This window comes from Haplochromis burtoni, unplaced genomic scaffold, assembly GCF_018398535.1.
Source record: "Haplochromis burtoni strain Fernald_Lab_line unplaced genomic scaffold, NCSU_Asbu1 Contig_39, whole genome shotgun sequence".
Taxonomy (NCBI): Eukaryota; Metazoa; Chordata; class Actinopteri; order Cichliformes; family Cichlidae; genus Haplochromis; species Haplochromis burtoni.
Window position 1 is genome coordinate 507387 of NW_024582400.1, and position 18363 is coordinate 525749.

Sequence of the window (18363 nt, forward strand, 5' to 3'; positions counted from 1 at the left end):
AAGGATTATGAGGAGGTGGGAACTGACAGCATCGGCGATGAAGGAGAGGAAGAGGGGGAGGAGTTTTAAAGCTAAATTAATCAATGAGATCAAGTCTAAGTTTCTTTCAAACAAACTGAGCTGCACATTCCTGTAGGTTTTAGACAATAATCTGACAAAAGCTTTGTTTGTAGCACAGTAAAGCCTTTTGTTGCTCCTTCAGTTCTGTGAAATTAAAACTACTACCTATAAGCCTTTCAAAGTTGGCAAGCACCTCGACATTTGCATTGTTGTATAATATTCTTAGACCCTAGTTTCCACTCTACAATCCTCTGTTTGCAGTGACAAGATATCATGTTTACCGTGTGTCTTTATCTTGAGACATTAAACTGACAAGTCTTTGTCTAATCATGCTGCACAACTCAAGCTTTATTTGCCCTTCCTGAATAGCCTGAATATCTAAATCTTATGCACCAAAAAAACAACGACCCAGGATTAGACCTGCTTTCCCTGTAGTGTTTGCTCTTCATCCATAAAGAATAAATGTGAGGTAATCACTTGTTGCAGTTTATTTATTCATATGTTTTGGAACAAATATGTCATTATGTTGTCTTAAGGAGGTTTTCTTTGTCATTATTTGAAAGGGAAGCTGAACGAAAGAATGCATGTTTGCGAGCTTTTTACATTTTATATGACATATCTCAGAAATAAGTTTAAAAACTCTTAAATGACTGCAATTAAAAATAGTATAAATTTTTTTTTTTTAATCGCTAAAATTAACAACGGGATGTGAAGAAACAACCACTTAGAATTCACGTCCTAGTTGTGTTCATTTTGGTGAGGAGATATTAAGTGAGTGTTTCAGTGTAACCTTTGTTTTACAAGGTAATTCATGAACAACACGTCCTGAGTTGAAATGGCAGCCTGGCAAAAGACAAAGGTTATTGGGAAAAAGGGGGTAAGAATCAAAGGAAAAAAGTAAACACTTTTTAAAAGCATTTTTTTTTAAGTTAAAAGTGTCTAGGTATAAGACACACTTGTATGAATGTGTTTGTGGGTGAAGCTTATAGCAGAAAAGCACTTTGAGTGCTCAAAGTAGATACCAGAGAATGTCTCATAACACCCACTTTACCTGGTGGTAAAAGTTTTAATCAAATTCTTTAGAGGGTAATTACAACAAAAGTTAAAAAGTCACAGTTATATGTCATCACTACAATAACGTCAGTTCAACTTTCTTTGTTTTCCCTAAAGAAAAAAAATCAAGAGTTAATGCACCTTAATTTCAGTTTTTCAAATTATTTAAAGTATTTTTCATCTGGCTCTCTGAGCCCAACTAATATTTAAAACTTTATTTCAAAGCCTGATGGACAATTATTGTAGGCAACGGTGGCTTTTAATTCACCTTTTATCCAGACTATCTTTTTTGTTTCTGTCTTAACACGAAATGTGAAGACACGTTTAGAGCTGAAAAGACGACATACTGAAAGACGACATACAAAATCGGACCGTATGTGAATGCAGCACTACCCAACGTTCGTTCCCGCCAACAGGAAATTCAAACCTTCGGTTTGGCTACGCCCCCTCAAAAAGTATAAATAAGACCGGCTGCTCTTCCGCTCTTCAGTCCTGCCTTCACCAACCGATTCTTCAACGTCGGGTCGAAGGAGAAAACAGCACAAAAATGGTAAGCTTAGTAAACGTTTGTCGGTTTTTTTTTAAATAACGTTGCTTGCTTTCTTTTTAAGTCACATAATGACGGGTGTTACAATAAACGCAAGGTTTTTGTTTAAAAAAAAATGATTAAAAAAAACTGCCAAGCGCTATGGACTAATTTATTTAAATCTTAAAATATGGCTCTAAGTAAAAGTATTTTGAATATATTTTTTTAAAAAATCTGTTTTGTGTACGCATGTGCGCACTTAACATTATGTGACGTGGAAGCAGGCCAAACTGCTGGCGCAGTTAAAACTAAAGAGACAAAAAAAGAGTGCAGATCAAACCCCACGAGTTCGTAATAAAAAAGACGTTTTAAAGAAATAGAAATGGCCTGTAACGGTCGTGTGCACACGTGTCATGTCTTTCTATAAGCGGTCGTGCTGAAACTGAAACTTATGGGGTTTTTTTTTTTTTTTTTAACTGGCGCCATTAGATAACGCCCTGTCCGTGAACGTTACACAGAGGTGGGGATCAGAGTGGGGGCAGGGAGCAGAGCTGCTTCCGCTCTGAATGGATTTTTTTTTTTTTTTCAAAACTCCTCTGCCCGCAGGGTGATTTTTAGTGATCTGCTGTTTTTGGGAGGGGTCACCCTGCCATGTTGGAGCTCATCAGGCATGCGGAAAGCCCTACCCAAGGGTAAAACTGCTGCTCGGATGTTCCGGTCTTGTGCCAAAAAGTGATTGTCTGCCAAAAACTGATTTCCAGTGTTTCTGTGTATTTTTTATGTGTAATATCTTTACGTATGTTCGTAAATAGACTTCGGTGAACAGGGGATACAAAGGGGTTACATAAAGAATTAAAAAAATATCTGTTTTTTAAGTATCTTTACAACTTGTACTTACATTATAACCAATCCGGTACTTTATCCCCACTTAAAATATTTTTACAGAACTATTGTAATATTTGCTGCCATTTCTGCTGTCCTGTTGGGCAACTTACTCTTACAAAATACATTTTTAATGTTAATGAGATTTTTTTTTTTTACTGCATAAATAAAGGTTATATAAAAGTCGCTGCCAAAAACTGATTGCGGCTTGTATCTTGTTACACGAATGTTGTTTGTGGCTCAAGATGACTTTGTGTCATCCATAAGGGATGCATTTGACATATGTTTAACATATTATAGCCCAACAAGTTACTTATAGCACTTTAAATATGAGCAATTGCGTTTTGGCAAATACCGGAAATCAGTTTTTGGCAGACAATCACTTTTTGGCACAACACCGGCATGTCCTGACACTGCACTGAAGTTAATCTTTTTTCCTTTCACACTCTACAATTGAATGTGTCTTGTTTCCAAAAATCTTACAAATGAAATTACTAAGTCTTCTGAATTAAACATTTTTAAATAAATGTTAATGTTTTATGTCATTAAACATTCAGACACTTATCTCTAACCACCTACACCACTTTGTTTTTCATTTCAGAATTATTTTTTGATCGTACTTTAACCCACGAGTTTACTCACTATATAGAGGGTAATATTCTCAACGCCTTTGTTACTTGCTTTAATAAAGAACCTAAACCTTCAATAAGACTAATGGGAGGTTAGTTTTTTAAATCAGGTCTAGATACTTACAGAAACTTTAAAGTTCAGTCAAATTGATTAGTACAATTAGTTACACCTTTGTTAGTATCACATTCAACTCTCTTTTTGCTTCTGAGGGTTCTTGATTAAAAAGACTTTGAGAAACAACCACACGAAGGACGGAAATGGACATAACCAGGAAACCACTTTAATCTGGATTCCAACAGCTCATTTCCAAATATAGGAAAATAAAACTGTCGGTTCACCTTTTTAGACTTTCTGTTGAATTAAAATCTTTCAGTGTTTGGAAATGGTGCAAATATTTACAAAGCCCTGTTGTTCACGAGAACATGCAAGTTTAATACTACCTTAAAAAGCTTTGACCTTCCTCAAAAGTAAAATAATCTGGACTGTAATTAGAGCAATAGTATACTTTTCCTGTTTATGATCTGCTGTGTATTTGCTAACCAAGATCAAAATATTAAAACTGATATGGTGCCCTGTTAACCAGGGTTTTTCATGCACTCACCCAAATGCAAATAACCAGTTTTGGCAACAAGGTTACTTATTCAAACATACATGACAGTCTTAAATATTTGATCATTTATAGACTGCCTTAAAATGCAGTTCTGTGATAAACATTGTAAATGCAAAGCAAGAGCTAGGCTAACTCATCTTTTCCTCTGCTCTTCCACAGCGTGAGTGTATTTCAATGCACGTCGGCCAGGCCGGAGCCCAAATGGGCAATGCATGCTGGGAGCTGTACTGCCTGGAGCATGGCATCCAGCCGGACGGTCAAATGCCCAGTGACAAAACTATCGGAGGAGGCGACGACTCCTTCAACACCTTCTTCAGTGAGACTGGCGCTGGCAAACATGTTCCCAGAGCAATCTTTGTGGACTTGGAGCCGACAGTCATTGGTAAATATTTCTAAATGTGCAGCTTGGTCCCTTATTTTAAAACCAGTGGTGTATGAGAAAGTTTAAATTAATGTTGAAGTTCCCCACAAATGACTACAGATGAGCAAAAAGTCAGTAAGGTACACATCATTCTCCAGTATATTTGCAACTTCACCAGATAACAAGAGATCGATCCCCTTTCTGTGCCATTTTCTTCAATCTGCTTTGATCCTTTCCCTGCTGATACCAACACTGCTGGCTCTGAGCTCTGGATTACATTAGCCACTTTACTTTTGTTGCCGTCATTAGGAACATTTTTGTCATGTTCTCTGACTTCGTATCACTCAATCAGTGGAACAGCCTCTTGATGTTTATCGAAGTTTCCCCTAACTGTCAAATTCATATTTGGTCAGACAGGTTTTACTACAAAAATCTGGCTTTCTTCTGACTAATGCTACCAATCTTCCATTTGCTATTTATTCGTGATGTCATTGCCATTTTGTTAAACTCCTGCACAGTTGGTGTGGAGCACTCATAATTTTGTTGTACATGTACCATGACAATAAAGGGCTATTCTAATAGAATAGAACAGAATAGCTAGTTGGCTGCTCACTGTTGGTGCTAGCAGCACAAGTGAGGCACTTGAAAGCAAAACTAAGACCCACATGCTTTGGTTTTAGCCTTCACATGGGAATTGGTCCAAAGGCTCTTGGAGGCAATTGCAAAAGTCAGAGTTTTTCATTTTTAAGTTGGGTTGCCATCCATTATGACTTGGGCAATAAAAGTGAGTGTTGACTCACAATTTTTTCAAATTAAATAAATGTGGTAGAGTTACTTTAACTTTCTTGTAGGAAGCCATTTCATAACCCCTCAGTAAATGGTCTAAAATAGGCTTAAATATAGCTTCATTCTGAATAAATGATTTTACTCATAGCATAAATTTTTGCAGCTTTGGACACAAATATAAGAAAGGCGCCCAGTGTTTCATGATGAAGTGGAGCCACCACTAAAGGTCTATTTGTTTGTTCCTCAGATGAAGTCCGTACAGGAACCTACCGCCAGCTTTTCCACCCCGAGCAGCTCATCACTGGAAAGGAAGACGCAGCCAACAACTACGCCCGAGGTCACTACACAGTGGGTAAAGAGATCATTGACCTGGTTCTTGACAGGACTCGCAAACTGGTGAGCACAAATCTTTGGAACAAGTTAAAGCTGGTGCTTTTAATAAGACTTGAGGGTTAACGTTTCAGACACTTTTATTTTCCAGGCTGACCAGTGCACAGGGCTGCAGGGTTTCCTCATCTTCCACTCATTTGGAGGAGGAACCGGCTCCGGTTTCACCTCTCTGCTCATGGAGCGTCTCTCTGTTGACTACGGCAAGAAGTCAAAGTTGGAGTTTGCAGTTTACCCAGCTCCTCAAGTGTCCACAGCTGTCGTGGAGCCCTACAACTCCATCCTGACCACCCACACCACCCTAGAGCACTCTGACTGTGCCTTCATGGTGGACAATGAGGCAATCTATGACATCTGCCGCAGAAACCTGGACATCGAGCGTCCCACCTACACCAACCTCAACAGGCTGATTGGTCAGATCGTCTCCTCCATCACCGCCTCCCTTCGCTTCGACGGAGCCTTGAACGTGGACCTGACAGAGTTCCAGACCAACCTGGTGCCCTACCCTCGCATCCACTTCCCTCTGGCCACCTATGCCCCTGTTATCTCAGCAGAGAAGGCCTATCACGAGCAGCTCTCTGTGGCTGATATCACCAATGCCTGCTTCGAGCCGGCCAATCAGATGGTGAAGTGTGACCCTCGCCATGGAAAGTACATGGCCTGCTGCCTCCTGTACCGTGGTGATGTAGTACCCAAAGATGTCAATTCAGCCATTGCCACCATCAAGACGAAACGCACCATTCAGTTTGTGGACTGGTGTCCTACAGGCTTCAAGGTGGGCATCAACTACCAGCCCCCCACCGTGGTTCCTGGAGGAGACCTGGCCAAAGTGCAGAGAGCCGTGTGCATGCTGAGCAACACCACTGCCATCGCAGAGGCCTGGGCTCGACTCGACCACAAGTTCGATCTGATGTACGCCAAGAGGGCCTTCGTCCACTGGTATGTGGGAGAGGGAATGGAGGAGGGAGAGTTCTCAGAGGCCAGAGAGGACATGGCTGCCCTGGAGAAGGATTATGAGGAGGTGGGAACCGACAGTGTTGGAGAGGAGGACGAAGGCGAGGAGTACTAGGCTTCTGGAAGGTCCATTTGCTGATTGCTGTAGTTCAGTGTTTACAAAGCAATATTGGACTTGTATCTTTCTGCAGTTCTGCACATTCCAGCCAGCAATGCATTTATTCCAAATAAAACCACAATAATAAAGTTATACTTTGTCTGTGTTTACTTTGGGTCGGAATGAATGCAATCTGTCAAGTTGTAATGTGTACATTCTATGAAACATGAAGTTCAGAGAATTAGAGTTTAAGTTTTGTGTGAATTATTTTATTTATTTATTTTGTTTTGTTAAATGTAATCAAAGTAAATGATTGGAAATGAGTGACTCAAACCTGGTTAGCTGGAAGAAAACTTGCAGAAAAATTAATTTAAACATTTGTAGCTCCAGCTAATCAAATTGAAGAGTGTATAAAAAGCTATTAAAATATGTGAAGAGATCTAAATTTAAAGGATTAAAATGGTGCAAGTATAGCTAAGTGGTATGCATGGATGTAGTTCTACAAAACCGCAATAAAGAACTGGCTGTAGCGAAGCCTCAGACAAAGTCAGAACTCGCATGAAGTATTTGCAGCACTTACACACGAAAAGATTTATTTACGGTCTTACAGATACAAAATAGCTTTTATTTTTTTCTCTTAGAATAGTTTCTTTTTTTAAGATTTTCTTTTATCTTGCGTGAGGCAACAAACAATATTCAGAGACACAAAACAATCCAAATGGCACAAAGGATGTTAGTCGTGTGAGGAGAGGAAATTAAATGTCAGTCTTCACACTGCATTACAACACTTTTAGAGCATTCAGATGCTTTCAAATACATGTAGACGTAAATATGCATTTTAAATTTAGCTTATTCCTTGAGGCAAAAGTCAATTCATTTCAACAGCTACAACACTTTCAGATTGGATTTCAACAGGTAACAATCAGATTTAAAACTGAAAACCACTTTCAATAGCCACATGATCCAGGTTTAATTTTCATTACTTCTTTCTCCTGAAGGTCCCTGGACACACCCGTGTCAACTATCGAAACAGATTAACTCCTTGCTAAAATCTTCAGTCTCTGTGACTCCTATTAATGCTGTCGTTTGTCAGTAGACGGAAAGAGAAAGGTAGGTTACAAGTCAAGCGCGTGGGTCAAGTCGTTGGGGTCCGTTCTTCAGAGCCCTGCTCGATACTGGTTTCACTGGGGCAGAGCTTTGAGAATGGCATTCACCTCCTCAGCAACTGCAGTCAGTGCAAACTCAAACTGGTCCTGGAAAAGAGAAAAGGCCAATTTTCCATTGGTACTCCCCGAAGTTAAAGGAACTTAGCGTAAAGTAGAAAATACTGGAAGCTAAGAAATGCTCAAGTCTGTCTGCAAAAGTATTGTACTCTTATATGCATTTAATGTAAGACTGAAAGACATATCACTGAACACAAAGACTAGTAGCAAAACATCCCATCAAAAGTTTTTGCGACAATAACTGCCCACATTTGAATGAAGTGTGTGGTTAAAACTAGTCCACCAATCAGAGAAAGAACAAAGACATATTTGGACCTAATTGTTCAATTAGAATCATCAAAATGATTTGATGTGACTAACTGATATTACCTTTTATAGAGCTATGATTTTGCTCTATAAAAACCAAGTTAAAATATTAAAACTCCTTCCAACACTAGTTTCAATTAATGTTGGAAACCAGAATAAAACTGAAACCAATTAAAACTAGAAACCAGTTTAAAATAACCATAAACCTAAATCTAGTTTAAAGTCATGAAGCAGTCTAAAACCAGCTAAAAACTAAACAAAGTCAAAGCTATGCCATAAACCAGTCTAAAACCAGTTAAAATAATGTAGTCACCAAATTCAGATAAAGCTTCTTTTTTTAAACTAGTTTAAGACAGATTTTTTCTTTATTTCTTATTATTCTTCAGAAAAACAAAAAATGAACCGCAAGTAAATGAAAAGAGAGAAGAGAAACTCACCTTGGTGCGGACCATCCCAGGCCTCTGATCTCGGACATGCTCCAGTGTAGCAGCGATGTCTATCTCTTTCACGCCTGCAAAAAGAGATAGACTGGTTAAACTTTTATTACAAGATTGTTTTTTGTAAGGACTGAGGAAAAGGGCAGACAGACTTTACATACTCTAGAATTATATTACTACAGATGCTGTTGACAGTGATCTGATGGCTTTAAACTACAATGTCCTGAAGATGGAATACAAAAAGAAAATCTTAGATACTACAACCCAGCAGTTCTAGATCCCCAAGAATTCTAGATAATAATACCATAAGTGTTCATCTGTGAAGGCTCTCAGTCTTCCAGGTCATCGTAGTCTAAGGAGCTTGGAAAGAAAAGTGTCTGGACTTCTTTAAGTTTTCTTGAACTTAAAGAAAACTTAAAGCCTCTCATCCGAGAAACTTCTTTAGTTCTAAGTGCAATTGGTGGACAGTCCCGGATTTTAAGCCCTAAAGGAGTGTCTGCAATAAGGTCATGGACCCCCTACTGATCCTCTACCTAATCACATGAGCCAAGGTGTGAAAATGGGTGTGGGTTCCAATCAGCCAAGGTTTCGGGTGAACCCATAGTAAAACCTAGCCCAACCCTATCGTGATTTATTGAGGTCAAATGGCCCAGGATGTGAGTGGGCGTTAAGGCGTCTGGGAAGGGATCTCATACCTGAATTTTAGATAGCAGACAGTTGGTGTCGTAAAGCCCCGCCCTCTGTTCAAAGATGGTCATTCACAGTGGACATAGATGGCTTATATATAAGTGTTCCAGATAGGGGAGCCCAAGAGTTCTTAGACTATAAATGTGGACAACCCAGTAAAAGACAGAGTTCTCCAATTAGAGATTATGAACTGTATTAAAAATGATCAAGGGGAGTTTAAGTTTTGCGCTAATTTGGTTTGCATTCGTTTGTCTACACTCGTGGAACGGCTTAATTTCCTTTTCTTTCAAAAAGGATGGTCAGTGTATACTCTGCTCAAGGAGATAAAGGAATCATCTTTCTTTGGGTCACTTACCTCAGTTAGGCCCCAGTTGCACAGGCCTAGAGATCAATTTATGACTCCCTGAAAACCACTGGTTGGTAGGGGAAAATGTATATTCCCTTTCTAGCTGGAGAGTGGTTGTTGGAGGCAGTTGCCAGGTGAAATCACTCTGCAACACAACCCTCTTTGAGACTGATTTAATTATAAGCAGACTGCTGGGGGGCAAAGTGAAAGTTTTGCCTTTTCACACGTTTTAACTCCAGTAATAAGGCACGACTACTTTAAAGGCAAACAAACATGTTTCCAGTTTGTGTCTCACTTATTCTTTTGTAAGAAAGACTTTAACAAACTACAGGGGACTGCTACAGTCTACTAGTGATCCCTGCAAAGCAAATGCAAGGAGTGTTTTATTCCAGCAACCAGTCTCTAGCACTTCATGACTGCAGCTTTAGAAAATCTATGGGAAAATTTTGTAACATCAACGAAAAAGATTTACTGCTTACAGACAATGACTATGCAGAGAGCCATAGGAAATTTTTTTAGACTAGATCACCAAACCTTTGCAGCAGTTTTATCACATTTGATTGGTATTTCTGCAAATGCAGTTTTTATGTTGTAGTGGTCATTGACATAAACAGCTCTCTCTCCATTTGTATAGATCAGGGCTTTAAAATAACTGCCTGGACGTGTTACACACTACATTCTCATGGAACAAAAACCCACGTGCAGTCATAAATGTAAGTGTTTACCTTTAGCCATGCGATTCAGAACCATATCAATCAGTATGTAAGTCCCGGTCCGTCCTGTACCATCACTGTAAGCAAAGAAGAACAAAGGTAAATATTAGACATCATAAAATAAATATGAGAATTTCTGCAATTTACTCAGATAACATCAAACTAGCACCATTCTAGCTTACTGACTACTGTCTACTTAATTAAAGACTAACTACAGATGATAATAAACTCTTTAAAAAGTACTAAAACGAATTGTTTATACTACAGAAGTTCCATGAAAGTTGGTCAAGTGTATACATATGTCACACCGTTTGTGGTATTCAGGGGCAGATTTTAGCAAATATTTACATATCTTGGCATTTGTGTAGTAGTACCTGCAGTGCACGATGATGGGGCAGGATCGTCCTCTGTAGCACTTATTCACCTTCCTGAGGAGAGAGATCATATAGGGAAGTGGGGAAGGAAAGGTTAATAGGATGTAGCAAATGGCCTTTGGTACATGGGGTGCAGGTGGTTATGATTGTATTATTAAGCTCTGCACTTTACAAGGTAAAAATTATAAATTTTGCTTGAGAGCAGTAATAAATATCATAACAGGATTTGGAGAATACAGGACCACATTATTATCTGAATACTGGAGTTAGCAGCACAGGTGTTTTGAATGAGCTGGTTCATGGGCCATACTTATTTTAATTCTAATATCTCACAAATAATCGAGTTCGCTGTTTGGCAAAGGATTTCCAGGAGGTTTGTGCATCCATTTTGGGAGTTTTTTTTTTTTTTTTGTATTTCATTATTTTGCTTCTTGCTAATTAAGTTACTTAGCATTGGATGATAATTTAGAACTCTGACCTAACCACAAATTAGGAATCTGTGCATAGCCATAATTTACCTATCACTGTACAAACAAAAATGTTGTCCTTTTTCATGTGTTTAAAAATGTTTTATAGACAGATATTTTTTAAATACAAGCTTTTGTAGGTTAAGAAAGAAATAGATAAATGTTGAAGATGGATAGAGAGAGACAGAGATAAGAAGTGGGTTTTCTGCGATGGACCTCCTGCTGCAGCCACATCAGTCAATGATCATTTTTGTGACTATGCAACTGGACCCAGACTACTAGCTGCAAACCACAAGAATGACACAGACAGATGTGTTCAAAATTAAACCAGGGGCCCGCTGACCTCCATCGCACAGGGTGGGAGGAGAGGAGGGAGTGAGGCGGATGGCTGAAAGACTGAGATGGGGGAATCTATAGTGTTTATTTATCAGGTAACATCTTTAGGGTACCTTATTGTTAGTTTGCATGACTTTGTTCCTTCTGGGTCAGAGGGAGGATAGCTGGGTGCTTCTTTTGAAGGAAGATTTTGTCATCTTTTCTTATTTTCTAGACTCCTCCAAAGCATGCACATCAAGTATTACTTGATATGCATGCTTGATTTGCTGCTTGTGTGAGCTCTTGCTGTTTTACATTATATAGAAGTCATCATCATGGATAAGCTGGTGAAGTCAATTGGCAAGCTAGCCAACTAGCACTTTGACCAACATGACATCAGCTAGCGGTTAGTGGATTACTGTTATGAAGCCTTGAGTTCTTGGTGTTTTGAAATCAAATAATAACCATAATTTAGAAATTGACTTCATGTATCGTCATGGACAAATTGCTTCTTACAAAACATGGCACCTAGGTGACAAACCACACATGATAGCTAGTGGAGCCCTTGTTATAAGTTAATCAAGTACGTGCTAATGTTCTCAGTGGTTCTACAGCAGCACTGCTTTTGGCCCTTATGTGGACTTTGTTTTTGAGTCTATGTAGTGAAGGTAGCCTATAGTTAGTTCACATTCGTTAAGCTATTATCAGCTAGTGTTGGTCAGGAACACATCCTTTGGACTGTTGGAGTACTTCACATAGAAATCAATCGACAGGCTGTTAGAGGCAATGTGAGACTCAAGGAAACTCAAATTTTAAAGTTTATTTTAATCTCTTCAGACACTGGCAATAAAAAGCAATTTAAAGTATGTAATTATGTTATGTAAAGCACTTTTAATTTACAGTTGAATGAAAAGAAAGCTTTCACAGGACTCTGCAGTCCTGTTAAAATCTAAGTACACCCCATGATTCAGTAGTTAGTAGAACCACCTTCAGCAGCAATACCTTCAAGTAATTATTTTCTGTATGACTTTATCAGGATTCTCATTGTTGTGGAGGAATTCTGGCCCACTCGTCTTTACAACATTGCTTTGGTTTATTGAGGTTCCTGCACAGCTCTCTTACGGTCCCATCAGAGCATTGCAGTCAGGTTGAGATCTGGACCATTGCATCACCTTAATTCTTTTTCAGCCATTCTGTTATAGATTTGCTGCTGAGTTGGTATCATTGTCCTGCTGCATGACCCAGTTTGGGCCAAGCTTTATCTGTCAGAGCTGACTCTAGAATACTTTGGTATAGACAGAAATTCATTGTCGACTCAATGACTGTAAGCTGCTCAGCTCCTGTGGCTGCAAAACAAGTCCAAATCATCTCCCCTCCTCCACTGTGTGGTATTTGTGCAGATGTACTGGTTTTGGTTATTGCCAAGCATCTCTACTTTGGTCTCGTCTGTCCAAGGGACATTGTTTCAGAAGTGTTGTGCTTTGTTCAGATTCCCCTTTGCAAACCTAAACTGCGCTGCCATGTTCTTTTCAAATAAAAGAGGCTTTCTCTAGGCAATCTTTCCAAACAAGCTATACTTGTTTAGTCATTTTCTAATTGTAGTGTCATGAACTTTAACATGCTAATTGAGGCCTGTAGAGCCTAAGGTGTAGTTCTTGGGTTTTTTGCAGTTTCTCTGAGCATTGCACAGCATTGACCTTGGGGTGAATTTACTGGGACGTCCACACCTGGTAACACTGTTGCATTGTGTTAACACACAACTAAATGCTACAGATAAACTGCCAAAATTTCTGATTTTATAGAGGTGCTTACACTCACTAATGATCAGTTAATCATGGGCATCTGATTAGTGACACCTCACTGCTACTTATGTTGTTAATTCCAATGAAAGCAGTCAGGGTGTACTAGTTTCTCACAGAACTACACAGTGTCCTTTCAAAGCTTTCTTCTTCACAAGACCATAAATAAGAAAGTCAATCCACCTCTCATACAGAGAAAAACCTTGTTTGAATGGGATTTAACTCTCTCAGTTTGGCATTTAACTGCAGTACCTGCGGAAGTCCAGCAGGGGGCGTGTGGCGGTAGGGATGCCCAGAGCTGGCCAGCTGAGGAAGTGAAACTGAGTGAGCGTCCGGGTCTCTTGCGTCTGCACGTTCTTTAGGTAGAAACTTCGAACCAGGAAGTCGTTACACCAGATGTGCTCCGACACCAGGTTCACCTGGACGAACACACAATAAGAATAAAATCACCCCTGCTGCTGCTGCACACGCACACAGACTCACACCCTCTCACGCACTCATCACCTCATAGATATGGTAGAGGGACGAGCCTTCATCAGGCCAGTAGCGGTCACACTGTTTCTCTCCATCCTCCACCAGAGCTGTCATCATCACGATCACAGTGCATCCATTCTCCCACACCATCTAACACAAAGTACACAGGTGCTGATTAACATACACATTTAAAACCGATCTGATACAAATTATTCACATAGGTCTGCACACTGTTCTGATCAGCAGCTAAACTGACCTGCCAGAAGTCAGAGATGGTGTGAGACAGAGGGCCCTGGGTGGCAATGTAGGCCGGCATACGGGGATCGTGCTCGATCTGTAGAAGAGGACAGAAATGAACGGGGGGTCAAGAGTGTGGACAGACACATCTACTGGATGGACTGCATTTTCCTGGGAGACTTATTTTGTTGTTTTCGCTTGATTGACCAGGACCAGACCATTGGGAGAGTCTTTGATCTACAAATGATATTTGGACAATTCCATAATAGTCTGCAAGACCAAAGCTGGCCAGAAGGCCTTAATTTTTCTCTAACAGGACAACATTTTGATTTGCTTAGGTGAAAGTGGAGGGTCAGACTTACTATAGTGCTGGCATTGATGTAGTCTGACCGCGAAGGGTTGATCTCTGCCTTCAGCTTCACCCTTGCGTGGTCATCTAAAGGACAACAGTCACAGAAATAAGTATTCAAAACGTATTTATCTTAAATTTGTGTGTGACTTCAGAGATCAGACAGGTTGCAATAGCCAGAGTAAACTGGTAAAATTCAGATTTGTCAACATTTTATTGAAGTTTTGTGCATGTTCTAACTGTTTCACTTTGAGTACTCAATTTCTTGAACTGCATTTTCCTTTCGATGGGCAATTATACTAAAAATTCCCTGTAAAAAGTTACCCTGCTCCCTCATATTCTCCATTCATAAGCTCCTCAAAATACTTCTTTCATCTTTTCAATGTGTTCTATGCATTCGTTAGCACATTTCTCTTTCTTTCTTAATTACCCTAATCTGCTCCACATCCTTGAAACTCTTCTTCTTTTTACTTTGTGTTTGCTACAGCTCTGTATACCTAGTCTCCAAGTATGCCTGTCTAATTTTTATAGATTTTCCTGACTTTCTCTTTGCTATCCTGTTCCCTTGAAGTTTTAGTTTAAGTAAATAAGTAAACAATCTAAGCTAAAAAAAAAAATATGTAAAACCATTACTAATTCAAGTCTAGAATGAGAAACCAGAAATCAACACAGATGCATCTTGATGCATTCTCAATCATCCAGGAAAGTAAATCTCCAAAAGTTGATTCTGTTCATCTGGACGTAGCATTTTGTGGGAGAAACGTTTCGTCACTCATCAAAGTGACTGCAGGTTTCCCCAATCTTATAAACAGTACATTTGCATAATGACTGAAACCAGCCCACTGAAGGAACAATGGGCTGGGAGGTCAGTTCCTTAATCTTAATTATGCAAATTCTCATGACCATTGACCAACAATCACTGACCAAAACCCACTGATCAAAGACCACTGATCAAAGACCATTGATCAATGGCCATGAGTACCATTCACAGAGAGTTGGGGAATGGCCGCAATCACAGCATTGTAAGATGGCGAAAGAAGTACCCTTAGGCCCCCTCCTCAATTCAGAGATGGTCTTTCCCTTTTCACGTAAATGGTCTCCTTGACTCCGCGCTCAAAACAGTGTTCCTCCCTGTCCAGGATGTGCACATCCTCATCCTTGAAAGAGTGTCCACTGGCCTGTAGGTGTGAATAGACTGCAGAGTCCTGGCCTGACGAGGTAGCTCTTCTGTGCGGTACCATCCACTTAGCCAGAGGTTGTTTGGTTTCCCCGATGTATAAATCCTGGCAATCCTCCTGGCACTTAACAGCGTACACTATGTTACTCTGTTTGTGTTGGGGGACCCGATCCTTGGGGTGGACCAATTTTTGGTGCAGCCTGTCACGGAAACGTTGGAGGTAGTCCGTAAGAGATTACAGGATGACCCCAACCTCAGCAACAGGACCACTGTCAGCATCGACCAAGTGTGTTTGCTTTTGGAACTGTGTCTTAATTCCACCTATTTCACATACAAGGGTCAGTTCTACAGGCAGAAACATGGGTGTGCCATAGGCTCCCCAGTTTCACCCACTTTGGCCAATTTGTACATGGAAGAAGTGGAAAAGAGGGCTTTGCTCTCCTACCCTGGAAAACCACCAAGCCATTGGTTCAGATATGTGGATGACACCTGGGTGAAAATCAAATCTCAGGACGTACCACAATTCACGATCACATTAACTCGGTGGACCGACACATCAAATTCACCAGGGAGGATATGAAAAGTGGCAGGTTAGCCTTCTTAGACTGTGAGATTTCCATCAGTAATGAGGGACATCTAAAAGCTGATGTGTACCGTAAACCTACACATACGGATCAGTATTTAAGGTTTGACTCTGATCATCCACTGGAGCACAAACTGGGCGTCATCAGGATGCTACAACACAGAGCGAACACCATCCCCACAGACACAGCGGCCAGGGAGGCAGAAGAACAGCACATCAAGAAGGCCCTGAGTAAATGTGGTTATCCCAGCTGGACTTTTGTCAAAGCTGGAAAGACACCTAAAGAAAGCTCCAGCCCATCCAGGAGAGAAGGACGACCGCTGTCCAAGCGAAAACCTGTAGTGATCCCGTATGTGTCAGGAGTATCGGAGCAGTTGAGACGCATTTTTTCTAAACACCGGGTCTCTGTGGCTTTTAAACCCCAAAACACGCTGCACCAAAAACTGTTCCACCCCGGGTCCCCTAACACAGAGTAACATAGTGTACGCTGTTAAGTGCCAGGAGGATTGCCAGGATTTATACATCGGGGAAACCAAACAACCTCTGGCGAAACGGATGGCACAACACAGAAGAGCTACCTCGTCAGGCCAGGACTCTGCAGTCTATTCACACCTACAGGCCAGTGGACACTCTTTCAAGGATGAGGATGTACACATCTTGGACAGGGAGGAACGCTGGTTTGAGCGCGGAGTCAAGGAGGCCATTTATGTGAAAAGGGTGACGAAACATTTCTCCCACAAAACACTACGTCCAGATGAACAGAATCAACTTTTTGGAGAACACAGATACACTTAAAATCTTGATATAATTCTCAGGGTGTTTCAGACAGCTTTTTTGCCCCGTGTTTTAACAGAGCAACTTTTACAGGATACTTAATGCTGATGGGAGTGAAGTTGCTGAGGAACTCACAGGGCACCGAGTCAGGACAGCGATTCTTCTTCACGTTGGTGTCGCTCTGAGCCACGGAGACAGCGCTGGGTTCGGCCTGGTAGGAACACAGAGCCTCCCACTCCTTCAGCAGCCTGTCCTTGTTCCTTAAGTGGTCCTCCATGTAAGCCTTTAGGAGTATAGGACATTCAGTCCTATCTTTCCATTATATGAAGAACCATGTATGTGTTGTCTAGACCTTTTAACAAACTGACCCAAAGTTTAGGATTTTAAAAATAATAAAGCAAATTAAAACTAAATTTATCCCAGTTTTAGAGTAAGCATCTAACACTTTAGATGAGCCCAAACTCATGTGCAGTTTAACTCTGGGAAAAATCTTACCAATGCCAGTATGTACACTGTATATAAAAGCCTTAAACCTGCATTCTTTCTAATGGCCAGCAGGGGGCGCTTGAAGAAGTCTGACTGTATAGAAATCTATTTGAAAATCAGCCTACTTCTCACGTTATTAATGACCTCAGTCAACACTTGTCTAATGTGTTTATGGGCTCAACTGCTATTTTAAGTTTTCTTTAATATAACAATGTTAATTTTGTAAATCAATTTCCATTTTAGAGTAAAATAGAGAATAACGTAGAGTATCCTTCATCCTGTAGCTACCCGGTGATCCTACAACTGAGACAAATGGCGTCAAAAAAATGAAGAGCCAGCAAAATATTTACACACAAGTCCTGTCGTTATGAGTATTTGGCGACTGTTTATAAATGTTTTTAACATCAAAATGAGCAGTGAGGCAAAGATACTCTTTAAGTAAATTTGACTTTATCTAATTTTTCAATTTTTCATAAATCTTCTTGTGAACCTTTTGACTGATCCCTTTCTAAGGTTTTACCTATTAAATTTGGCTTCCTCACTTCCTCACAGCACTTACGTGTCATCGAGTACTAACCAGTATCATGTGACCAGTAGAGATGTCCATGTTGGCCTGAGCTGGCTCCTCACACCAGGAGGGCGTGCTGCTATGGGAGCTGGGGCTTGGCTGGGCGCCGTCGCTGAACTGGGACGAAACGCTGCTCACCCTCGAGTCTGTACCTCCGCCTCCCACTGCACCTCCCGCAACACTTCCTCCACCTCCTCCTCCACTTCCTCCACTTGCTCCTCCCACAGCACCTAGGGCGGCAGCTTCAAGGCGTCCAAAGGCACCTTTGGAGGCCATATGCTGGCGACACAGGTCCTGGTGAGCCAGTTATGCATGCACTGTTACACTGCACTCCTCTCACTGTGTTGTGCCTCTTAAGTGTTTATATAAATTTGTATTTGTATAAAGCATCTGAATGGACTATTTTGTCACTAAAAAAGGTGATTGGAGGCAGCTGAGAGAGTTGGGGAAAGCCTCATTTTACATTAAAGCAAGTTACATTAAAGTCAGTTCATACATTGGGAATAAAAAGCAGAACCTGGACATTCGCTTCTCACATCTACAGGGAGTGCAGAATTATTAGGCAAATGAGTATTTTGTCCACATCATCCTCTTCATGCATGTTGTCTTACTCCAAGCTGTATGGGCTCGAAAGCCTACTACCAATTAAGCATATTAGGTGATGTGCATCTCTGTAATGAGAAGGGGTGTGGTCTAATGACA

At 40.5% G+C, this 18363-nt stretch overlaps 2 protein-coding genes across 7 annotated transcripts in view; one reads left to right on the top strand and one right to left on the bottom strand.

Annotated features, from left to right (window-relative positions):
- Window positions 1-6499, top strand: part of LOC102314123 (tubulin alpha-1A chain) — a 12423-nt gene extending 5924 nt beyond the window's left edge. Inside the window, exons 1-4 of one of the 4 annotated variants that reach the window (XM_005919889.2) lie at window positions 1540-1663; window positions 3921-4143; window positions 5156-5304; window positions 5390-6499. In XM_005919889.2, coding sequence (XP_005919951.1) covers window positions 1661-1663; window positions 3921-4143; window positions 5156-5304; window positions 5390-6364 — 1350 coding nt within the window. In that variant the 5' untranslated portion in view covers window positions 1540-1660 and the 3' untranslated portion in view covers window positions 6365-6499. Of the gene's footprint in view, window positions 1-15; window positions 537-1539; window positions 1664-3920; window positions 4144-5155; window positions 5305-5389 lie in introns of those variants that run through there. The other 3 variants (XM_005919887.3, XM_042219865.1, XM_005919888.3) reach the window with 3 other exon arrangements.
- Window positions 6500-6950: 451 nt separating this feature from the next.
- The window catches only part of ptprnb (protein tyrosine phosphatase receptor type Nb), a 54079-nt gene continuing 42666 nt past the window's right edge, over window positions 6951-18363 (bottom strand). For all 3 annotated transcript variants that reach the window (XM_005919885.3, XM_005919884.3, XM_005919886.3), the window contains 10 exons: window positions 17671-17955; window positions 16743-16890; window positions 14087-14160; window positions 13744-13821; window positions 13518-13637; window positions 13266-13432; window positions 10433-10486; window positions 10071-10135; window positions 8313-8386; window positions 6951-7599 (listed from right to left, as the gene is read on the bottom strand). In XM_005919885.3, coding sequence (XP_005919947.1) covers window positions 7528-7599; window positions 8313-8386; window positions 10071-10135; window positions 10433-10486; window positions 13266-13432; window positions 13518-13637; window positions 13744-13821; window positions 14087-14160; window positions 16743-16890; window positions 17671-17955 — 1137 coding nt within the window. In that variant the 3' untranslated portion in view covers window positions 6951-7527. The remainder of the gene's footprint in view (window positions 7600-8312; window positions 8387-10070; window positions 10136-10432; window positions 10487-13265; window positions 13433-13517; window positions 13638-13743; window positions 13822-14086; window positions 14161-16742; window positions 16891-17670; window positions 17956-18363) is intronic.